Below are 25304 nucleotides of genomic sequence, written 5' to 3'. Positions count from 1 at the left end.
ATACAAATTGTCCGACTTGCGCTTACATGAACTTTTCAACAGCCATGTGATCAAAGGACATGAAGTTTCGACTGCAGTCGACATGCTCCTCACCCGTTGCAATTTGCAGCAATCGCATACATTGTGGGAAGCATTTGTCAATCAATCATTAGTGTTATTGTTTGACAAACGCGACCCAAATACATGACTGAGACAGGAAGAAACTTTGCCGATATTCATGATTAAATTGGATATGAATGAATGTGATATTTCAGGCTCTTACTGCCCAATTGATAGCAATGTACACACCTATATTTAAGTGTGTGATTTGGGGATTGGAGACATGTTTATTTCGGCAGCGGCAATACAAAAAACATAGTTTCTAAACAATGGCAACACTGCCATGTTGCACCGAGCCTCCGACTTTTTGCTGTAGCAGATGCACCACCAGTTTGCAGTCGGTTTCTTCAGCCTTACCAAACAAGCCCACTCTTTTCACTCCACTTTGATACAACGTGATTTTCATAGGTTAGGAGAGCATTTTCGCTAATCCTATCCCCCTTCCCTAACCTTAGCCTCAGTCGCCTAACCTGCTACGTTAATTATCCTAACCTGCTGCGTAAATTCTCCTATTCTGCTACAAAATACACTTCGATATCGAAGTGGCGTAAAAATAGTGTTACCAGTTCCAAAAAGGCAATGGGCCGCCTTCCAAAGTGTTTCATTATAGGGTAAAAATTGTCAGACTTGCGCCTACATCACGACTACCTGAACTGTACAAAAAAACGTGATCAAATGTCACAAAGTTTTGACTGCAGTCAGAGGAAGAGGCGAAGCGAGAGGGAAAGCCTAAACTGCCCAAAATCTGTCTTTTCCAGAAGGTAGCGTATTATTATTTTTTGCTCACCAAGCGAGGAGTTTTTTAAATGGAGGTCCATGAGTGTCGGAATTTGGTATGGCCTGTTTAATCGAATAAAAGTTTCGTTATGCTTGTTACGAGTGTAACCTAACGTAGCAGGCGTAAAATAAACGCCTGAAACTAGATTCCCTAACCAAAAAAATATTTCACCTTTATTTAACCAGGTAGGCCAGTTGTGAACAGGATCTCATTTATAACTGCGACCTGGCCAAGATAAAGCAAAGCAGTGTGACACAAACAACAACTCAGAGTTACACATGGAATAAACAAAACATACAGTCAATAAATACAATAGAAAAAAAAATCGATATATAGTGTGTGCAAATAAGGTAAGGCAATAAATAGGCCGTAGTGGCGAAGTAATTACAATTTAGCAATTAAACACTGGAGTGATAGATGTGCATAAAATGAATGTACTGGTCTTGAAGGGAAGAAAAATAACAGGCCGCTTCTGCACTGTTCAACCAATCCAGCGAATGTAGAGGAGTTTAAGATTAGGGTTGAATGCGGGAACCCCGGTTACCGAGATTTACCGCTCAAAACCTCTCCCTTTTCCGTGATAAATATAATTGAGAAACCAGTAAATTATAATAAATCATGTATATGAACAGCATTGCGTGAAATGGAACTGTTAAATTATATGCAATGTCTGAATCTGGCTTCTCTACGGCCTCTGCGTGATGAATCATCAACGCTCAGGGTGGGGACAGACGGCCCATCTCAGTATGGAGCACAGTCAACAATTAATTTATTTACCCAATAGAGCATATAGCTCAAATCATTTTTTTTTGGTTACATACACATACATGGTCAGCAAATGTTATTGCGAATGTCGCTAAATGCTTATGCTTCTAGATCTGACAGTGCAGCAGTATCTAACAGTTAATATCTAACATTTCCACATCAAAACCTAATACACACAATCTAGTAAAGGAATAGGATGAGAATATATAAGTATAAAATATATGGATGAGCAGTGACAGAGCGGTTAAGATGCAATAGATAGTGAAGAATAGATAGTGAATGATACAGTATACAGTATATACATATGAGATGAGTAATGCAAGATATGTAAACATTCTTAAAGTGGCAATATTAAAGTGACTAGTGTTCCATTGATTAAGTGGCCAATGATATCAAGTCTGTAGGTAGGTAGCAGCCTCTCTGTGCTAGTGGTGGCTGTTTAACAATCTGATGTCCTTGAGATAGAAGCTGTTTTTCAATCTCTCTGTCCCAGCTTTGATGCACCTGTACTGACCTCGCCTTCTGGATGGTAGCGGTGTGAACAGGCAGTGGCTCGGGTGGTTGATGTCCTTGATGATCTTTTTTGTCCTTCCTGTGACATTGGGTGTTGTAGGTGTCCTGGAGGGCAGGTAGTTTGCCACCGATGATGCGTTGTGCAGACAGCACCACCCTCTGGAGAGCCCTGCGGTTGTGGACGGTGTAGTTGCACTACCAGGCGGTGATACAGCCCGACAGGATGCTCTCAATTGTGCACCTGTAAAAGTTAGTGAGGGTTTTCGGTGACAAGCCACATTTTTTTCCGCCTCCTGAGATTGAAGAGGTGCTTGTTGCCTCTTCTTCACCACACTGTCTGTGTGCATGGACCGTTTCAGTTTGTCCGTGATATATACATGGAGGAACTTAAAACGTTCCACCTTCTCCACTGCTGTCCGGTCGATGTGCTCCCTTTGCTGTTTCCTGAAGTCCACGATCATTCCTGAAGTCTAACTACATCTATGGGATTTTATGTTTTTCTGTCGTGCGTAATGTGCAGTAGCCTATATCTTATGTATTGGATAACAGCACAATCATTTGGTCTTTTTGGGGTTTGGACCCATAAAATGTATTTAATATATGTCCAATCAGGGTCAGGTAGCACCAGGCATGCATTTTCGATCAAAGCTCTAATCAAATCCAGACATAGGCCTATTTATATACTTTATAACGCTTTTGAATGACACTTCCGGTTTTGGCAGGAAATACCAGGTTACCGGTATTTGACAGTTGTGGCTGCTTTGCGTGGTGTATTGTTGTCTCTACCTTCTTTCCCTTTGTGCTGTTGTCTGTGCCCAATAATGTTTGTGCCATGTTTTGTGCTGCTACCATGTTGTATTTCTACCATGTTGTGTTGCTCCCATGCTGTTGTCATGTTGTGTTGCTACCATGCTGTGTTGTTATATGTTGCTGTTTTGCTACGTTATTGTCTCTCTTTGTGTAGTGTTGTCCCTCTTGTCGTGATGTGTGTTTTGTCCTATATTTATATATTTTTAATATTTTTAATCCCAGCCCCTGTCCCGCAGGTGTCACGTCCTGACCAGTACAGGGGTCATTTGTCATTGTAGTATGGTCAGGGGGTGTTTGTTTTGTGTGTTTTGTTTTTTTTTGGTTCTAGTTTTCTATTTCTATGTTTCTTTTTCTGTGTGTGGCCATGTATGGCTTCCAATCAGAGGCAGGTGTCTTTCGTTGTGTCTGATTGGAAGCCATACTTAGGCAGCCTGTTTTTCCTGTGTTTTTGTGGGTGGTTATTTTCTGTATAGCCTGTGTGCCTTATGGAACTGTTTTGTCGTCTGTTTATTTTGAGTGTCCTTTCAAATAAAGAAGAAAGATGAGCACTATACCCACTGCATTTTGGTCACCTTTCATTGACGCCTGTGACAGCAGGAGGCCTTTTGTCTTTTGGTAGGCTGTCATTGTAAATAACAATTTGTTCTTAACTGACCTGCCTAGTTAAATAAAAAGAAATTAAAAAACGGGAGAAAAGTGATTTATTCTAGGGATGGAACATTTGTAAAATACCAGGAAAATATTCAACCCTAGTTAAAATGGGAGTGTCACCTTGTTAACACAGAGAGGAAGAGGCGAAGCGAGAGATTTCACTCTCGCCATAATCTGTCCAAAATAAGCCCAATGCGTTTCTATGGGCTTATTTTGGACCTAAACTTGTTGCCTGCCTTCCCACCTTTGGGACAATGACTCCCATTGTTAGGGTGGAAACATGAGCATCTCGTCATCATATACAGATCTCTGTATATAATCCAGAGGCAGAAATTGCGTGACAGGCTCTCTTTCCATTTCCCCTGAAAACCAGAACATCCGGGTGTTGGGGACTTGGTAGAGACTATTATGAGTGTACTGATATATGTAGGACACGTGACATCCCGGACACTTTGAGAAAAAAAACATTATGTACTGTATAGGAGCTGTGCCTGCCGTTCATATGGGTATCGGCCCTCTCATTGGCTAGAATGGTCCCAGTAGATCTCACCTCCTCCCGCCTGCCTTCCATTTTTGAGGTATTTCCATTGTTAGAGAGGTCACATGTCTATCTTGACAATGGGCTTGTTTGAGTGGTAAGGCCAAAGCAACAGACTGCAGACAAAAATCGAGGAGTGAAATCGGGGGAGGTGCATCTGCCACAGACAAAAAGCGGACACTGATGTGGATTTCCAACAGCAAGGCTCAGTGCAACATGGCAGTGACTGACATTGTTTATGAAAGGATTTTATTTCTTTCTTTAATGTCGAAATAAACATGTCTCCAAACCCATATCACACATTTACACACTGAAATCATGTGTGTACATATCATGTGTGAGCCTCAAATATCACATTCATTTGTACATATCCACTGTACACATATGAATCGAGTCAAAGTTGCTTCCTGTTTTTAGTCACGTCTTTGGTCACTTTAGCGTGGGTCAAACAATAACACCCTTATGATGGTTGACAATTGAGCCTCCCACTATGCAGGTGATGGCTGCAGGATGAAGCTGGTGAAGAGCAACTGAAAAAACTTCCAGTTGAAACTTCATGACCTTTAATCAAAGGATTTTTGTAAAGTTCATGCAGTCGACATATGAGTGAGATAATTGTATTGCCCCATAATGCAACACACTTTGAATGGCTGTGTGAGTGTACAATATGGGGGTTGGAAACATTACCAAAAAAAAGTATATAAACAATGCCAACACTGCTGTGTTGCACTGAGCTTTGCTGTTGGAAAACCACATCCATGTACAGCTTTCAGATGTACCTATTACTTTCAGATGTACCTATTACTTTCAGATGCAGCTGTCTGCCAGGGGCACACTCCAACACTCAGATCAGACATCATTTAAAAACAAAGCATTTGTGTTTAGTGAATCTTACAGATCAGAGGTAGTAGGGATGACCAGGGATTTTATTTTGATAAGTGCATGAATTGGACCATTTCCTGTCCTGCTAAGTATTCAAAATGTGACGAGTACTTTTGGGTGTCATGGAAAATGTATGAAGTAAAGAGTACATTCTTTTATTTTGGAATGTAGTGAAGTAAAAGTCGTCAAATTAAAATAGTAAAGTAAAGATACAAAAACAAAACTACTCAAGTAGTACTTGAAAGTATTTTTACTTAAGTACTTTACACCACTGCATGTAGGTAGGGGTAAAAGTAACTAGGCAGTCAGGGTAGATAAACAGAGTAGCAGCAGTGTATGTAGAGAGTGTGAAAGTGTGAGTTGGAGTATCAGTGTAGTGAGTGTGTGAGTAGAGTCCAGTGAGTGTGTGGGTAGAGTCCAGTGAGTGTGTATAGAGCACCGCAAGAATGTTAGTGCAAAAATAAGCTGGCCAATGCAAATAGTCCGGGTAGCCATTTTATTAACTGTTCAGCAGTCTTATGGCTTGGGGCTGTTAAGGAGCCTTTTGGTCCTAGACTTGGTGCTCCGGTACTGCTTGCCGTGCGTGCGGTAGCAGAGAAAACAGTCTATGACTTGGGTGTAGAAGTTTGAGAGCTGTGTGCTTTCTCTGCCCGACATATTATATGCTATATGTGTGCAGCGTGCATGTGATAAATAATCTACGTAACGAACAAACAGTTTTGGGAATCCATCTGTTTTAAAAAAACAAAACAATTACATAACCTAGATTAAAAATAGCATTATTACAATATTTCTTTTCACTGGCCCAAGCGGGCCACTGACGGGGATGATCGACTGGCCTGGAGGGTTTCCAGCGGGCAGCCCTGTTTGTCGAGCTCTGCTGACACGTTAGTATTTTCTTGCGTATTTTATGTTCTGAAGAGCATGAGAAAAATGTAAACATTACAATTCTTGAAAATATATTTTTCATTTAATTGTCAGGTTGTAAAATTTCAAATGTTCAGAGAAAAGCTTAAGAAAATAGATTACAATCCTCCTTAATTGTAGGTCTTTGACAAGTAAATGGACTAAAATAAAGTATACCATATGGGCCCATCTTCTTGATCTAGAATGGCTCAGTTTTTGCAGGTGCCTTTGGCAGTGCTCTCCTTCGCAGCGCTCTTCACCACTGGTGTCACCTTTGCAGTAGTAGTGCTCTCCTTTGCAGTGTTCTTCGCCACGGTGCTCTCCTTTGCAGTGCTCTTCGCTGCATTGCTCTCTTTTGCAGTGCTCTTTGCCGCAGTGCTCTTTGCCGCAGTGCTCTTTGCCGCAGTGCTCTCCTTTGCAGTGCTCTTTGCCGCAGTGCTCTTTGCCACAGTGCTCTTTGCCACAGTGCTCTTTGCCGCAGTGCTCTCCTTTGCAGTGCTCTTTGCCGCAGTGCTCTTTGCCGCAGTGCTCTCCTTTGCAGTGCTCTTTGCCGCAGTGCTCTCCTTTGCAGTGCTCTTTGCCGCAGTGCTCTTTGCCGCAGTGCTCTCCTTTGCAGTGCACTCCTTTGCAGTGCTCTTTGCCGCAGTGCTCTTTGCCGCAGTGCTCTCCTTTGCAGTGCTCTCCTTTGCAGTGCTCTTTGCCGCAGTGCTCTCCTTTGCAGTGCTCTTTGCCGCAGTGCTCTCCTTTGCAGTGCTCTCCTTTGCAGTGCTCTCCTTTGCAGTGCTCACCTTTGCAGTGCTCACCTTTGCAGTGCTCACCTTTGTTGTGCCGTTTTCCGCTGGCAAGAGAGTTGTATATGAGCAGATTTATGAATATGTCAACAAACAAAATCTGATGCATGATTTTTCTGTCAGTTTAGAAAAACTTACACCACTGATTCATGTCTACTTTACTTGACTGACTTCATCAGGAAAGAGATTGATGAGGGAAATCTCTGTAGAATGGTACTGCTTGACCTACAGAAGGCCTTTGATACAGTTAACCACTGTCTCCTAATCTCCAAACTGGAGGCACTGGGGTTAAGCAGAATCCCTTTAGGCTGGGTAAAGTCCTACTTGTCAGGTAGGGAGCCAGTGGTGGAGGAGATAATAAGCTATTTCTGTACAAACTGATCATTATTTTTGGGTCCAGACCTACACTACCGGTCAAAAGTTTTAGAACACCTACTCATTCAAGGGTTTTTCTTCATTTTAAATATTTTCTACATTGTAGAATAATAGTGAAGACATCAACACTATGAAATAACACATATGGATTCATGTAGTAACCAAAAAAAGTTTTGAAGAAAATCTAAATATATTTTATATTTGAGATTATTCAAATAGCTACCCTTTTCCGTGATGATACCTTTGCACACTCTTGGCATTATCTCAACCAGCTTCACCTGGAATGCTTTTCCAACAGTCTTGAAGGAGTTCCCACATATGCTGAGCACTTGTTAGCTGCTTTTCCTTAACTCTGCGGTCTGACTCATCCCAAACCATCTAACTTTGGTTGAGGTTGGGGGATTGTGGAGGCCAGGTCATCTGATGCAGCACTTCGTCATGCTCCTTCTTGGTAAAATAGCCCTTATACAGCCTGGAGGTGTGTTGGGTCATTGTCCTGTTGAAAAACAAATGATGGCGTATCGCTGCAGAATGCTGTGGTAGCCATGCTGGTTAAGTGTCAGACAGTGTCACAGACAGTGTCACCATCAAACCACCCCCACAACATAACACTTCCTCCTCCATGCTTTACAGTGGGAAATACACATGCGGAGATCATCCGTTCACCCATACAAGTTAACTACACATGGTTGATGATATTACTAGGTTAACTAGCTTGGCTTGCGTTGCATATAATCAATGTGGTGCCTGTTAATTTATCATCGAATCACAGCCTACTTCGCCAAATGGGGGATGTTTTAACAAAAGCGCATTCGCGAAAAAAGCACAATCGTTCCAGGAATGTACCTAACCATAAACATCAATGCCTTTCTTTGAATCAATACACAGAAGTATATATTTTTTAAACCTGCATATTTAGTTAAGAAATTCATGTTAGCAGGCAATATTAACTATGGAAATTATGTCACTTCTCTTGCGTTCATTGCACGCAGAGTCAGGGTATATGCAACAGTTTGGGCTGCCTGGCTCGTTGCGAACTAATTTGCAAGGATTTTACATAATTATTTTATTTAGATATTTCACTTTTATTTAACCAGGTAGGCTAGTTGAGAACACGTTCTCATTTACAACTGCGCCCTGGCCAAGATAAAGCAAAGCAGTTCGACACATACAACAACACAGAGTTACACATTTTCAAGAAGGCATACCTTAATTGAAACGCATTCCAGGTGGCTACCTCATGAAGCTGGTTGAGAAAAGAGTGTGCAAAGCTGTCATCCAGGCAAAGGATGGCATTTTATATAACACTTTTTTTGTTTAGTACATGATTCCATATGTGTTATTTCATAGTTTTGATGTCTTTCATATTATTCTACAATGTAGAAAATAGTCAAAATAAAGAAAAACCCTTGAATGAGTAGGTGTTCGAAAACTTTTGACTGGTAGTGTAAATTGTGTAGGTCCTCTGAAATCAGAGTGGAGTTAGGGGTTGAGGTGCTGACTACCAAAACCTCTGTTAGCTATCTGAGGTTTAGGTGTCCCAGATTAGACTGGGTTTGGTTTACAGGAGTATTTATGGTTCTGCGGGCCAGATATCTAACCGATTACTTTCCCCATGTTAGGGATGCACACAATCACAGCACCAGATCAGGTGTTGCTAATGTGTGCTTATACAGGTTCAGGAGTAATGCTGGGAAAGATACTGTCTTGTATACTGGAGCCTCAGAGTGGAATGAGTTGCCAACGTCCTCTCTGGGCAGCTTTAAAAATAAAGTAAAAACACTGTTTGATGTCTTCTGTGTTCATTTGAATGTACCTTACGCTGTAACTGAAATTATGAGATAGATGTTCTTCTTTGTTTTTATGTTTTATTATCTCTCTGTCATACTGTGTTCAACAGACTTTGTGTTGTAAGTTATTGTCCTGCTGAAAGGTGAATTCATCCCCCAGTGTCTGGTGTAAAGCAGACTGAAGCAGGTTTTACTCCAGGATTTTTCCTGCGCTCCTTCCATATTTTAGTTATTTAATAGTAAAAAAAAATATATATTTTTATTTTCACTTTGACATTATGGAGTATTTTGTGTAGAAGATCAATGACAGAACATTACAATTAAATATATTTCAATCCCACTTTGTAACGCAACAAAATGTAAAGAAAAGTTCAAGGGGGTGTTGACTTTCTACAGGCACTGTATGTTTAACAATTAGCGACATTACACGTAACTATACTGAACAAAAATATAAAGGCAACAATTTCAACCATTTTTACTGAGTTACAGTTCATATAAGGAAAATCAGTCAATTGAAATAAATTCATTAGGCCCTAATCTATGGATTTCACATGACTGGGCAGGGACGCAGCCATGGGTGGGCATAGACCCACCAACTTAGGTCAATCAGAATTAGTTAAAGATAGAAATACTCCTCAGTTTCATCCGCTGTCCGGGTGTCTGGTCTCAGACAATCCCGCAGGTGAAGAAGCCGGATGTGGAGGTCCTGGGCTGCCGTGGTTACATGAAGTCTGAGGTTGTGAGGCCTGTTGAACGTACTGCCAAATTGTCTAAAACGGCATTGGTGGAGGCTTATGGTAGAGAAATTAACATTAAATTATTTTAGAGTGGCCCTTTATTGTCCCCAGCACAAGGTGCACCTGTGTAACGATCATGCTGTTTAATCAGCTTCTTGATATACCACACCTGTCAGGTGGATGGATTATCTTGGCAAAAGACAAATACTCACTAACAATGATGTAAACAAATTTGTCAACAACATTTGAGAGAATAAGCTTTTTGTGCGTATGGAACTTTTCTGGGATCTTTTATTTCAGCTCATAAAACATGGGACCAACACTGTACATATTGTGTTTATATTTTTGTTCAGTATAGTTCTAAATATCAGGTTTCTCCTCAAAGTTATGATGGTAATTATTTACAATATGTTCACTTGACCGATATTCTCCTGTAGTCTGGTCCAAAATTATTGGCACCCTTGATAAAGACGATAAAAAAATACTTTATAAAATAAATAATACAAATACTGAGCGCCAAAAAAAATGGAAAATCATATTCTGTTATACTAATACAATTTCTCAGAGAAAGACATTTTGTTTAACAAGTAATAAAACATGTTCTTAAAAAAATAGGGGGTTAATATTATTGGCACCCTGTTTTCAATACCCCACCTTGTGAGGATAACGGCACTGAGTATTTTTCAAAAATGTTTTATGAGATTCTAGAACACATTGGGAGGGATATTAGACCATTCCTTCATACAGAATCCTACCAGATGTTTTATGAGATTCTAGAACATATTGGGAGGGATATTAGACCATTCCTTCATACAGAATCCTACCAGATGTTTTATGAGATTCTAGAACACATTGGGAGGGATCTTAGACCATTCTTCAATACAGAATCTTTTCAGATCCTTGATATAGTCTGCGTTTATGGATGTCCCCTTAAAATTCAAACCAAAGATTTTCATTGAGGTTCAAGTCTGGAGACTGAGATGGCCATTGTAATGTGTTGATTATGTAGTCAATTAACCATTTCTTTATGGATTTTAAATGTGTGCTTGGGGTTATTGCCTTTCTGGAAGATCCACATGTGGCCAAGTTTCAGCCTCCTGGCAGAGGCAACCAGGTTTTTGACAAAAAATGTCCTGGTACTGGGTAAAGTTCATGATGTTGTTGACCTTAATAAGGGGTCCCAGGACCAGTGGAAGCAAAATAGACCTCAAAGATCTCTGACTCTGTGGTCACTAGAGATCCCATGGCACTTATTGTAAGAGTGGGGGTGTTAACCCCGGTGTCCTGGCTAAATTCCCAATCTGGCCCTCTTACCATCACGGTCACCTAATCATCCCCAGCTTCCAATTGGCTCATTCATCTCCCCTGTAACTATTCCCCAGGCTGTAAATGAGAATATGTTCTCAGTCAACCTACCTGGTAAAATAAGGGTTAAATAAAAATAAAAATGTGGGTTATCCAAAACTTAATTGATTTATGTTTTTACAACTAAAGAAATCATATAAAATAGTATTTGTCACTCCTGCTCCCTTCCACCGGCGCTTGACGTCGCCGGTCATGGCAACTATGTTACACACACACACACCTGTTTCCCATCGTTACACACACACATACACACACACCTGTTTCCCATCGTTACACACACACACACACACACACACACCTGTTCCCCATCGTTACACACACACACACCTGTTCCCTATCGTTACACACACACACACACACACACACACACACACACACACCTGTTCCCCATCGTTACACACACACACCTGTTCCCTATCGTCACACACACACACCACACACACACACACCTGTTCCCCATCGTTACACACACACACCCCCGACACACACACACACACACACACACACACACACACACCTGTTCCCCATCGTTACACACACACACACCTGTTCCCCATCGTTACACACACACACCTGTTCCCCATCGTTACACACACACACACACACACACACACCTGTTCCCCATCGTTACACACACCTGTTCCCCATCGTTACACACACCTGTTCCCCATCGTTACACACACCTGTTCCCCATCGTTACACACACCTGTTCCCCATCGTTACACACACCTGTTCCCCATCGTTACACACACCTGTTCCCCATCGTTACACACACACCTGTTCCCCATCGTTACACACACACCTGTTCCCCATCGTTACACACACACCTGTTCCCCATCGTTACACACACACCTGTTCCCCATCGTTACACACACACCTGTTCCCCATCGTTAAACACACCTGTTCCCATCGTTACACCTGGCATCATTTTCTCCTTGATTAATCCCCCTTTATTTAGCCCTCAGTTGTCATCAGTCATTAGGTGGTATTGTTTTCTCTCACATAACAACCGTGAAATGCTTACTAATGAGCCCTTAATCAATAATGCAGAGTTTTAAAAAAAGTTTGAAAAATATGCTCAATAAACTAAAGGAAAAATAGTAACACAATAACATAACAATAACGAAGCTATATACAGGCGGTACCGGTACAGAGTCAATGTGCGGGGGTACAGGTTAGTCAAGGTAGTTGAGGTAATGTGTACATGTAGGTAGGGGTAAAGTGACAATGCATAGATAATAAACAGAGTAGCAGCAGCGCGTGTGAATGAATGTGTGTGTGTGTTGCGTCAATATGCATGTGTGTTTTGTGTGTGTGTGTTGAAGTGTAAGTGTAGTATGTGTGAGTGTGTGGTTAGAGTCCAGTGAGTGTACATTGAGCCTGTGCAAGAGAGTCAGTGCAAAACAATAAGAATAAAATAAGGTTGTCAATGCAAATAGTATGTGTAGCCATGTGATTAATTGTTCAGCAGTCTTATGGCTTTGGGTTAGAAGCTGTTAAGGAGCCTTTTGGTCCCAGACTTGGTATGCTCAACAAGCAGTTGCCATAACAAGCACTGATGCAACTAGTCAAGATGCTCTCGTCGGCGCCGCTGTTTAACTTAAGGATCTGAGAGCCCATGCCAAATCTTTTCAGCCTCCTGATAGGGAATAGGCGTTGTTGTGCCCTCCTCACAACTGTGTTGATGTGTTTGGAGCATGATATGTCCTTAATAATGTGGACACCAAGAAACTTGACCCGCTCCACTACAGCCCTTGGAGGGCACTATGGTGCTGAACGCTGAGCTGTAGTCAATGAACAGCATTCTCAGGTAGTTGCTCCTTTTGTCCAGGTGGGAAAGGGCAGTGTGGAGTGCAATTGAGATTGCGTTATCTGTGGATCTGTTGGGGCGGTATGCAAATTGGAGTGGGTCCAAGGTTTCTGGGATGATGTTGTTGATGTGAGCCATGACCAGCCTTTCAAAGATTTTTCATGGCTACAGATGTGAGTGCTACAGGGCAGTAGTCATTTAGGCAGGTTACCTTGGCATTCTTGGGCACAGGGGTTTTGGTAGTCTGCTTGAAACATGTAGGTATTACAGACTGGGTCAGGGATAGGTTGAAAATGTCAGTGAAGATACTTGCCAGCTCTGATTACGCATCCTGGTAATCCATCTGGCCACGCAGCCTTGTGAATGTTAAACTCTTTAAAGTCATTGAGAACAGCTGGTGCTCTTGTGCATGGTTCAGTGTTGCTTGCCTCGAAGCGAACATAGAAGGCATTTAGCTCGCCTGGTAGGCTTGCATCACTGGACAGCTCGCGTCTGGGTTTCCCTTTGTAATCCGTTAAAGTTTGCAAGCCTTGCCACATCTGAGAGCTGGTTTAGAAAATGTTGCTCATAGTGCTTTATTTACGCTTTGCCTGTTTGATGTTTCATTGTAGGGCGAAGCGGAATTTGTTATAAGCGCCGGCTTAGTGTCCCACTGCTTGAAAGCGGCAGCTCTAGCCTTTAGCTCAGTGTGTATATTGCCTGTAATCCATGGCTTCTGGCTGGGATATGTACGTACGGTCACTGTGGGGACGACGTCGTCAATTCCCTTATTAAGAAGCCGGTGACTGATGTGGTATACTCCTCAATGCCGTCGGATGAATCTCGGAACATATTCCAGTCTGTGCTAGCAAAACATTCCTGTAGCTTAGCATCCGCTTCATCGGACCACTTCTGTATTGAGCGTGTCACTGGTTCTTGCTGTTCGAGTTTTTGCTTGTATGCAGGAATCAGGAGGATAGAGTTATGGTCAGATTTGCCAAATGGAGGGCGAGAGAGAGCTTTGTGTGGAGTAAAGTTTATCTAGAGTTTATTTTTCTCTAGTTGTACATGTGACATGTTGGTAGAAAATAGGTAAAACAGATTTCAGTTTTCCTGCATTGAAGTCACCGTCCGCTAGGCGTGCCGCCTCTGGATGATAATTTTCTTGTTTGCTTATGGCCTTATACAGCTCGTTGAGTGTGGTCCTAGTGCCAGCATCGGTTTGTGGTGGTAGATAGACAGCTACAAAGAATACATAGTATGGTCTAAAGCTTATCATGAGGTACTTGTCACGTCCTGACCAGTAGAGGGTGTAGTTGGGTCAGGACGTGGCAGAAGGGAGTAAGTGTTTTATTGTTTCATTTAATTTTGGCCGTGTGACTTCCAATCAAGCACAGCTGTAGAGGGTTGTGGTTGATTGGGAGTCACACATAAGTTGCCTACGTTTCCGTTGTGTGGTGTGGGTAATTGTGCTTGTCACTGTTGTTGCACCTGACAGGACTGTGTTGGCTGTCAGTTTTGTTGTTTTGTTAATTGCATAGTGTTCGTAACATTAAAAATGACGAACCCTAACTCCGCCGCATTTTGGTCCACTTCTTCCGTAGACAGCCGTTACAGAATTACCCACCAAACCAGGACCAAGCGGCGGAAGAGGAAGGAGCAGCAGGACTACTGCGTTATGGACAAATGGACATGGGAACAGATCCTGGACGGAGAGGGACCATGGACTCAGGCTGGGGATTATCGCCTCCCGCAGTGGGAGATTGAAGCGGCGAGAGCGGAGAGGCGATACTACGAGGAGAGAGAGCGCAACGAGCGCGAGAGGCAGCCCCAATATTTTTTTTGGGGGGCACACGGGACAGTCGGTGGAGCTGAGGTCGGAACCAGAGCCAGTCGGGATGACATTGGAGGTGAGCGAGGGCTATGAGACAGAGACTGTGACGGGGTTAATGGGAAAATTAGGAGAGAGAGAGATGAGAGAGCTGCTAGTGTGGTGCATGAAGTACGGCATTCGCCCTAATGAGCGTGTCGTGGGTATGATGTCACCTGAGGCAGCTCTCCATACTCGTCCTGAGGTGCGTGCTGGTTGTCTGGTAAAGACTGTGCCTGCGCCCAGAAACAGGCCTCCTCCATGTCTTCCCAGCCCTGCACATCCTGTACCTACGCCCAGAACCAAGCCTCCTGCATGTCTTCCTATCCTGGTCAAGCCCGTGCCTCCTCCACGGACCAGTACTCCAGTGGGTCTCTCTATCCTGGTCAAGCCCGTGTCTCCTCCACGAACCAGTCCTCCAGTGGGTCTCTCTATCCTGGTCAAGCCCGTGTCTCCTCCACGGACCAGTCCTCCAGTGGATCTCCCTATCCTGGTCAAGCCCGTGTCTCCTCCACGGACCGGTCCTCCAGTGGGTCTCTCCACCCTGGTCTCTCCTGTGCCACCTCCTCAAGCCAGGCCTCCGTTATGTCTCCCCAGCCTGGTGAATCCTGAGTCGGAGCTGCCCGCCAGTCAACAGTCGTCAGAGCTGCCCGCCAGTCAACAGTCGTCAGAGCTGCCCGCCAGTCAACAGTCGTCAGAGCTGCCCGCCAGTCAACAGTCGTCAGAGCTGCCCGCCAGTCAACAGTCGTCAGAGCTGCCCGCCAGTCAACAGTCGTCAGAGCTGCCCGCCAGTCAACAGTCGCCAGAGCTGCCCGCCAGTCAACAGTCGCCAGAGAGGTCAGACTGCCCTGAACTGCCGGAGTGGCCAGACTGCCCCTGAACTGCCGGAGTGGCCGGACTGCCCTGAACTGCCGGAGTGGCCGGACTGCCCTGAACTGCCAGAGTGGCCGGACTGCCCTGAACTGCCAGAGTGGCCGGACTGCCCTGAACTGCCAGAGTGGCCGGACTGCCCTGAACTGCCGGAGTGGCCGGACTGCCCTGAACTGCCGGAGTGGCCGGACTGCCCTGTTCTGCCGGAGTGGCCGGACTGCCCTGTTCTGCCGGAGTGGCCGGACTGCCCTGTTCTGCCGGAGTGGCCGGACTGCCCTGTTCTGCCGGAGTGGCCGGACTGCCCTGTTCTGCCGGAGTGGCCGGACTGCCCTGTTCTGCCGGAGTGGCCGGACTGCCCTGTTCTGCCGGAGTGGCCGGACTGCCCGGTTCTGCCGGAGTGGCCGGACTGCCCGGTTCTGCCAGAGGTGCCCGCCTGCCCTGATCTGCCAGGGTGCCCGGCCTGTCAGGATCAGCCCGAGTGGTCCTCCTGCCCTCCGGTCCAGCCCGAGTGGTCCTCCTGCCTTCCGGCCCAGCCCGAGTGGCCCGCATGCCTTCCGGCCCAGCCCGAGTGGCCCGCATGCCTTCCGGCCCAGCCCGAGTGGCCCGCATGCCTTCCGGCCCAGCCCGAGTGGTCCGTCTGTCAGGGTCAGCCCGAGTGGCCCATCTGCCCGGCGCAGCGATCGGCGCCAACAGAGTGGGCGACGCCGAAGGTGGAGCGAGGTCCACGTCCTGCACCTGAGCCACCTCCAGGATAGGTGGGTTGGGGAGGGAGGGTGTAGCACAGTGCCGTCGGTGACGGCAGCCACCCTCCCTTCCCTCCCTTATTGTTTAGGTGTTCCTTTTTGTTGGGGATTTTTTTTGTGTTTTCCTTTTTTTAGGTGCATCCCGGGATCTGCACCTTGAGGGGTACTGTCACGTCCTGACCAGTAGAGGGTGTAGTTGGGTCAGGACGTGGCAGAAGGGAGTAAGTGTTTTATTGTTTCATTTAATTTTGGCCGTGTGACTTCCAATCAAGCACAGCTGTAGAGGGTTGTGGTTGATTGGGAGTCACACATAAGTTGCCTACGTTTCCGTTGTGTGGTGTGGGTAATTGTGCTTGTCACTGTTGTTGCACCTGACAGGACTGTGTTGGCTGTCAGTTTTGTTGTTTTGTTAATTGCATAGTGTTCGTAACATTAAAAATGACGAACCCTAACTCCGCCGCATTTTGGTCCACTTCTTCCGTAGACAGCCGTTACAGTACTCTAACTCAGGCAAGCAAAACCTCAACCTCCGATCTTACTGTTCTGTATTTCTGATGCACCGAAAACCAAGCTAACTGTATATTATCCATGTCCTTGTTCAGCCATGACTCGGTGAAACATAGGACATTACTCAATCGATATTATTCGATCACTTCAACAGAATCTGGATGAACCTTAAGCATGTAGTATTGAAAAAAATCCTGAAATAAGCTGCAACGCTAAATACGTTAATTGCTAAGTTATATCAAGGGTTAATTGAATTTCTACATGATAGCTCAGAACCTATAAGGAAGGAATAGGAAATAGATCTCAAAGAAGAAATTGATCAGAACTATTGGTCACAGATATGGTAAAATGTTCATATTTTCTCCTTCAACCTTAGATATAAATGATTGAAATTCAAGATAATCCATAGGATTTACTACATTCCTGCCAGAAAGTATGTAATGTACCCAGAAATGTCACATCTATGTTGGACATGCAACCCCCGCCCCCACACACACACAATAAAAGGAACCCTATTGCATATGCTGTGGTCCTGTGACAAACTGACACCATTTTGGGGTAATGTCTGTGCTATCATATCATTGTGTTTATATTCATCCATCTCCACAACTGTCTGTTTGGAAGTGTAAATGTTGGTGATCAATATCGTGTAATTTTTAAGCTAGCTTTAATTGCTGCAATTTTTTTTTAAAGCTAGCTTTAATTGCTGCAACATTTTTTTAAAGCTAGCTTTAATTGCTGCAACATTGTTATTAAGCTAGCTTTAATTGCTGCAACATTTTGTTTAAGCTAGCTTTTATTGCTGCAACATTTTTTTTTTTATAGCTGTCAATTGGAAAGCATCATACTCACCGTCAATAAGGAACTGGAGGGCTGATCTATGTAGTTACATTCCATTAGCTCTGAGTTTTATAAAATTAAGCAAAAAAAGGCATTTGATAAAATCTGAAAACCTTACATTGACCATCTTGAGGAGTGTGACATTTCCCAAAGGACATAATCGTGTTTGAATTTGAAACATTAAAAGCTATGATCCCTTATTGATGTGACCTGTTAAATCCACTTCAATCAGTGTAGATGAAGGGGAGGAGACAGGTTAAAGAAGGATTTTTATGCCTTGAGACAATTGAGACATGGATTGTGTGTGCCATTCAGAGGGTGAATTGGCAAGATAAAACATGTAAGTGGCTTTGAACACGGTATGGTAGTAGGTGCCATGCGCACCGGTTTGTGTGTGTCAAAAACTGCAATGCTGCTGGGTTTTTCACGCTCAACAGTTTTCCGTGTGTATCAACATTGGTCCACCACCCAAAGGACATCCAGCCAACTTGACACAACTTTGGAAAGCAATGGCGTCAGCATAGAACTGCATCCCTGTGGAATGCTTTCGACACATTGTAGAGCATGCCCTGACGAATTGTGGCCTCTCTCTCATATATATATATTTATTTATTTATTTATTAAGAAAATGGTTAATTGACCACAAAATCAGTATTTTGAAATTACCATCTCAGTCTCCGGCCTTGAACCTCATTGAAAACATGTGGTTTGAATTGAAGAGGGCACGTCCTTAAACGCAGATGAAGAACATCACGGATCTGGAAATATTATCTATGGAGGAATGGTCTAAGGTCCTTCCCAATGTGTTGTCCAATCTCATAAAACATTTAAGAAAAAGGCTCTGTGCCATTATCCTTGCAAGGTGACGTATTGAAAGGTATTGAACAGGGTGCCAATAATTTAATAAACTGTACATACACACGTTAAAGATGCTACATGTATCTGTCTATGATCCTGTCCCAGTTAAATGTGGCAGTCATGTTCAGCTGTCATTTTCATCATAGGTGTCTATGACCTGCAATTTGTAAATTCTGTATTACCTCCTTTGAGAATGTTTGCCTTTGTCTTCAACTCGTCAGCAAGTGTATTCTGGTGCATGCCCTTCAGGATATTAATTGTGACACCCAGAGCCCCATTGAGTCTGTATTTGTTCACCATCAGCTCCACGGTATTCTCCCTGCTTGTGTCGCGATCCAACTCGCTTCTTTTGATGGGCTCAATGCCATACCTCTTGTGCTTGATTAGGAGCCACTGGAATCTCTTCATCTCGTCACTCGTCACCTCATCCAGAGTGTTTACCAACACCTGCTCCATTGTTGATGATCACTGCCATGGACAAAAGAATCAGATACCTATATCACCAACTGCCTTTTCATCTGCTGTAAAATAACAATGATCACTGCTGTACTAACAGCCTGAGTAAGGGCTGGAGTAAAAGAGTGAAACTTTATCATGTACCATTGACACCATGTGTATTTGGGAGGTAGGTACAGTAGCCCAATGACTGTCAATGCATCTGTCTGTAATAGGGGAAACTCAGGTCTAGAAAGCGCAACAGAAGGTAGGTTACAATAAATCAAGTTTAATACAATACGAATTGTAACAAGGGAACAACAAGCCACATTGGAACAATTAGCTGAAATGTGTTCCCTCTGCTGGCAGAAATCAACAACACACAGAGGTGCGGAAGGCTGCCCAAATTAGGCAGCAGTGGTACTCTGACGCATTGCTCTATTGCGCTCTGGACACCGCATCTAAGAGATGGTTTTTGATGACAGCAGTGCATTGAGGAATACAAATTAAATCAACGCAATTAGTCCGACCGAGAAGTTGTGAAGACGGCCATGTTGGCGTGGTAGTAGGGTTGGCCTATGCTTCAGGAACAGCCCACATTACAACATTAACTTTTTACTCAACGTTAGCAGGCTGTTAATTATAGTTCATGAAATACAAGTTAGACTAGATATGAGTTTTTATACCGTTATTTAAAGCTAGAATCCTAGGAAGGTGTATCATTTTGTTATCTGCATCTTACGGGACCGTGGTTGTTGTGGATGGCTGCTGACAAATGTATATGTGTATTTTAACCCAATAATGGATGAATTGAAGAAGTTTATTAAGCTGCCTATCCATCAACGTTATTGCGACCAGTGGACAGCCAGTGAAAAATGTGTTCTTGCCAACAGCTTCATAGTACGGATCCTTCATTAAAATGCAAATCAATTTATAACATTTTTTACATGCGTTTTTCTGGATTTTTTTGTTGTTATTCTGTCTCTCACTGTTCAAATAAACTAAAAACTATAGACTGATCATTTCTTTGTCAGTGGGCAAACGTACAAAATCAGCAGGGGATCAAATACTTTTTTCCCCTCACTGTATACTTAAACTAAAGTCTTTATTCACTTATTAATAAGGAAAGCAGGTCACACCACATACACAAGTGAATGATGTGAGTGCTCTGCAATAATGAGGCTGGTCAACTTAACACTCTTGACTTGGGTTGAGAGCCCCGACACAAAGAATATCAAGATCTTTTATATGGCAAAGATACACCCGATTAGTCTACATGACAAACAACAGATGTGTGGAATTGGTCACAAGGTGAGATTTGATATATGAGAAACGGAGTATCCCCCAGCCAGATAGCATTTGCTATGAAATAAATTAATAATTCACAGCAGACAGTATCTGCTGTGAAGACTGTAACCACTAGGTAGCCTAGTGTTTAGTGCGTTGGGCCAGTAACTGAAAGGTTGTTGGCTCAAATCCCGAGCTGCTCCTGAACAAGGCAGTTAAGGCCGTCATTGTAAATAAGAATTTGTTCTTAACTGACTTGCCTAGTTAAATAAAATAAAAAAATATAAAAAAAACAGGGTTTGCCTCCAAAACGAGGTTCCTCTCAACCTGAGCCATCTCTCCCTGGTATATTACAGTCAGATCGGAGCAATTTCCCTCACATGAATGGAATGTAGCTTGTTAGGTTTATCACCTAAGGCATAGTCAATCTGCTGTCAGCGTTAACACACACACACACACACACACACACACACACACACACACACACACACGAGAGTTCTAAGAACCCTATTCTAATTACATTGAACAACCATTGATTTCAATAACAGTATTATAACGTAATTTTGTAATTTTGCCACCATAACTCTTATTAATTTTACATACATTTTATGTACAAAAGTATCCCTTCAAATTAGTGGATTTGGCTATTTCAGCCACACCCGTTCCTGACAGGTGTATAAAATTGAGCAGACAGCCATGTAATCTCCATAGACAAACATTGGCAGTAGAATGGCCTTACTGAAGAGCTCAGTGACTTTCAACGTGGCACCGTTGTAGGATACCACCTTTCCAACAAGTCAGTTCATCAAATTTCTGCCCTGCTAGAGCTGCCCCGGTCAACTGTAAGTGCTGTTATTGTGAAGTGGAAACGTCTGGGAGTAACAACGGCTCAGCCGCGAAGTGGTAGGCCACACAAGCTCACAGAACAGGTCCGCTGAGTGCTGAAGAGCGTAGCACGTGAAAATCATATGTCCTCGGTTGCAAATTTCTGTCCAAAAATGATGCCGAAAAATAGAATCCTGACTAGAACCCCAAAAATGTATCATATTACTCCAGTGCTAGCCTCTCTACACTGGCTTCCTGTTAGGGCTAGGGCTGATTTCAAGGTTTTACTGCTAACCTACAAAGCATTACATGGGCTTGCTCCTACCTATCTCTCCGATTTGGTCCTGCCGTACTTACCTACACGTACGCTATGGTCACAAGACGCAGGCCTCCTTACTGTCCCTAGAATTTCTAAGCAAACAGCTGGAGGCAGGGCTTTCTCCTATAGAGCTACATTTTTATGGAATGGTCTGCCTAACCATGTGAGAGAAGCAGACTCGGTCTCGACCTTTAAGTCTTTACGGAAGACACATCTCTTCAGTAGGTCCTACGATTGAGTGTAGTCTGGCCCAGGGGTGCGAAGGTGAACGGCAAGGCACTGGAACAACGAACTGCTTTGCTGTCTCTGCCTGGCCGGCTCCCCTCTCTCCACTGGGATTCTCTGCCTCTGACGGGGGGCTGAGTCACTGGCTTACTAGTGCTCATCAATGCCGTCCCCAGGAGGGGTGCGTCACTTGAGTCACAGACGTGATCTTCCTGTCCGGTTTTGCTCCCCCTTGGGCTCGTGCGGTGGAGGAGATATTGGTGGGCTATATACTCAGCCTTGTCTCAGTGTAGTAAGTTGGTGGTCTGTTGATATCTCTCTAGTGGTGTTGGTGCTGTGCTTTAGCAAAGTGGGTGGGGTTATATCCTGCCTGGTTGGCCCTGTCCGGGGGTATCGTCAGACGGGGCCACAGTGTCCCCTGTTCCACCCCTGTCTCAGTCTCCAGTTTCCAGTATCTATGCTGCAATAGTTTATGTGCCGGGGGGCTAGGGTCAGTCTGTTATAATTCTCCTGTCTTATCTGGTGTCCTGTGTGAATTTAAGTATGCTCCCTCTAATTCTCCCTCTCTCCCTCCACTCCCGGAGGACCTGAGCCCTAGGATCATGCCTCAGGAATACCTGGCCTGATGACTCCTGGCTGTCCCCAGTCCACCTGGTCATGCTGCTGCTCCAGTTTCAACTGTTCTGCCTGTGGCTAGGGAACTGTGAGAGCAAAATGACAAGATTATGTTATAATACTGTTTATACATCGAATAGCTTTGATGAGTACTTCCTCATCTGTGTGAACTGAGAGGAGACTAAAAACCAACAGCTGGCATTCCAGAGATGTGGTGGGTGTAACCGAGATAGCCTGGAGGAGTAGAGCGTAATCCTTCATTGTCTCATTACCTCATCCTGGCATCTGGGAAACTAAGCCGAGATGGTGTTAAAACCACACCAGAGGTAGATAACCAGGAGATGAGACCGAAGTGGCATGGGAGGGGTGGAACCAGCCACGAATAAGCATTTTTAGTGTCAGCTATATAACAAATCTGTAAAGGTTAACCTCTTACATCTAGACGTTCCGCTAGCGGAACACCTGCTCCAATATCCAATGATGGGCGTTGCGCGAAATACAAATTCCTCTAAAATCCGAAAACTTCAATTTTTCAAACATATGACTATTTCCCAGCATTTTAAAGACAAGACTCTCCTTTATCTAACCACACTGTCCGATTTCAAAAAGGCTTTACAGCGAAAGCAAAAAATTAGATTATGTCAGCAGAGTACCAAGCCAGAAATAATCAGACACCCATTTTTCAAGCTAGCATATAATGTCACGAAAACCCAGAAGACAGCTAAATGCAGCACTAACCTTTTACAAACTTCATCAGATGACACACCTAGGACATTATGTTACACACAGCATGCATTCTTTTGTTCAATAAAGGTCATATTTATATATAAAAACAGCATTTTACATCGGCGTCTGACGTTGACTAACTATTTTCCCCTCAAATGCGTTCCGGGAAACAGTGCATCATTCCCTTTATTACTATTCGAAAACAATTTTTTAAATTTATATTGTCAATCTAACATTTATAGATGAATATCTCTTGAGAACACCTGTCATACCAGATTTTAAATTAACTTTACTGGGTAATCACACTTTGCGATAAAAGGAGATGCGATACTCAGAAAATGAGCCTGGAAAACTAGCGCCGCGCCATCTTGGCACAATCGCAAGTCACATCTGATCTTGTATAATATTGTCAATAATCGCCTACCTTTAGTTGTCTTCATCAGAAAGCACTTCCAGGAATCCCAGGTCCACAACAGATGTATTTTCGGTCGAAAAATTCCATCCTTCATGTTCCATTAGCCTGCTGTGGGTAGCGTGTCTCCAACTGCTCCGACGTGCACGGGACAGTAGTTTCGGAAAATTTACTTTTTTCCTCCACTAGGTTCGTTCAAACATGTCAAACGTTGTAAAACATTAATCTGGGAGATTAGAGAGCCAATAAGATTCGACGGGGGACGGTTGCAGAGTGTTTTAAAACTTTTCCAAAGGTGGGGGTAGACTGGGCCGCCGACGTCATAATGGTGATGGCCCATCCCCTGTGACCAATTTCCAATGCGTCTCATTCACTGAGTTTCGACTGTATAAGGCTCAAACCACTGTGAAAAGACTGGGGACATCTAGTGGAAGCAATAGGAAGTGCTCAGTGAACCATTGCTCATGGTGTGATTAATAGGCAAAGTGATGAAGTCGAGTCCACAATTCAGAACTCCACTTCCTGTTTCAATCGGTCTCGGGGTTTTGACTGCCATATGAGTTCTGTTATACTCACAGACACCATTCAAACAGTTTTAGAAACTTTAGGGTGTTTTCTATCCATATATAATAAGTATATGCATGTCCTAGCTTCTGAGTTTGATTAGTAGGCCGTTGAAAATGGGAACGAATTTTCTTTCAAAATGCGCTGTGGCGCCCCCTATCCTAGGGTATCCTTAAGAGGGCTCTCGGCAACACAACTGTGCGGTCGACAGCTTCATTATTGCAATAATTAAATCGATAATAAATAAAGATGATTGTTTGAAGAAATTACAGTCTCTCTCATTTGATTAGAATATTCCACCACAGAACCCTGAGCTGTTCACCGTACATGCTACCTTGTCCCGGACATGCTGTTTGAGTCTCTCTACCGCACCTGCTGTCTCAACCTCTGAATGCTTGGCTATGAAAAGCCAACTGACATTTACTCCTGAGGTACTGACCTGTTGCACCCTCTAAAACCACTGTGATTATTATTTGACCCTGCTGGTCATCTGTTAACGTTTGAACATCTTGAAGAACAATCTGGCCTTAAATGGCTATGTACTCTTATAATTTCCACCCGGCACAGCCAGAAGAGGACTGGCCACCCCTCAGAGCCTGGTTCCTCTCTAGGTTTCTTCCTAGCTTCCTGCCTTTCTAGGGAGTTTATGATAGCCACCGTGCTTCTACATCTGCATTGCTTGCTGTTTGGAGTTTTAGGCTGTGTTTCTGTACAGCACTTTGTGACATCTGCTGATGTAAAAAGAGCTTTATAAATACATTTGATTGATTGGTTGATTAAGATATTGTTGAGGAATTGCACTTACAAACTATCTTATGAACTTCTTATTTTTATTCTTAAGATGCTTCTTAAGTTTTTTGCTTAACCTCACTAGGGTAGGGGGCACTATTTTCACCACCGGATGAAAAGCGTGCCAAAACTAAACTGCCTGCTACTCAGGCCCAGAATCTAGGATATGCATATAAGTAGATTTGGATAGAAAACACCCCAAAGTTTCTAAAACGGTTAAAATAATGTGTGAGTATAACAGAACTGAAATGGCAGGCAAAAACCTGAGGAAAATCCATCCAGGAAGTGACATTACTTTGAAATGGCTGTTTTTCCAATGAAAGCCTATCCACCATTTAAAGGGATAGGACCCAGATTCCATTCCCTATGGCTTCCACTAGTTGTGAACAGTCTTTAGACATTGTTTCAGGCTTTTATTCTGAAAAATGAGGGAGAATGACAACATTGAGTGAGTGGACCCTGGGATATCCTCAGAGCTGGTTACTGCGCGAGACTGAGAGCGCGCCTTTCTTGTTTTTCTTTAATATTGACGACGCTATTGTCCGGTTGAAATATTATCGATTATTTAGGCTAAAAACAACCTGAGGATTGATTATAAACATCGTTTGACATGTTTCTATGAACTTTATG

General features: G+C 43.5%; 1 protein-coding gene across 10 annotated transcripts in view; it reads right to left on the bottom strand.

Annotated features, from left to right (window-relative positions):
- Positions 1-5311: 5311 nt before the first annotated feature.
- The window catches only part of LOC106570865 (sperm acrosomal protein FSA-ACR.1), a 36777-nt gene continuing 16784 nt past the window's right edge, over positions 5312-25304 (bottom strand). For 4 of the 10 annotated variants that reach the window (XM_045695368.1, XM_045695370.1, XM_045695373.1 and 1 more), the window contains 2 exons: positions 18660-18945; positions 5323-6780 (listed from right to left, as the gene is read on the bottom strand). In XM_045695368.1, the coding sequence (XP_045551324.1) occupies positions 6152-6780; positions 18660-18933 (903 nt within the window). In that variant the 5' untranslated portion in view covers positions 18934-18945 and the 3' untranslated portion in view covers positions 5323-6151. Of the gene's footprint in view, positions 6781-18659; positions 18946-22185; positions 22270-25304 lie in introns of all 10 variants that reach the window. The other 6 variants (XM_045695371.1, XM_045695374.1, XM_045695376.1 and 3 more) reach the window with 5 other exon arrangements.

Source organism: Salmo salar, chromosome ssa15 (assembly GCF_905237065.1).
Source record: "Salmo salar chromosome ssa15, Ssal_v3.1, whole genome shotgun sequence".
NCBI lineage: Eukaryota > Metazoa > Chordata > Actinopteri > Salmoniformes > Salmonidae > Salmo > Salmo salar.
The sequence above is the reverse complement of the archived record's forward strand: the minus strand, read 5'-3'. Positions and strand labels throughout refer to the sequence as shown.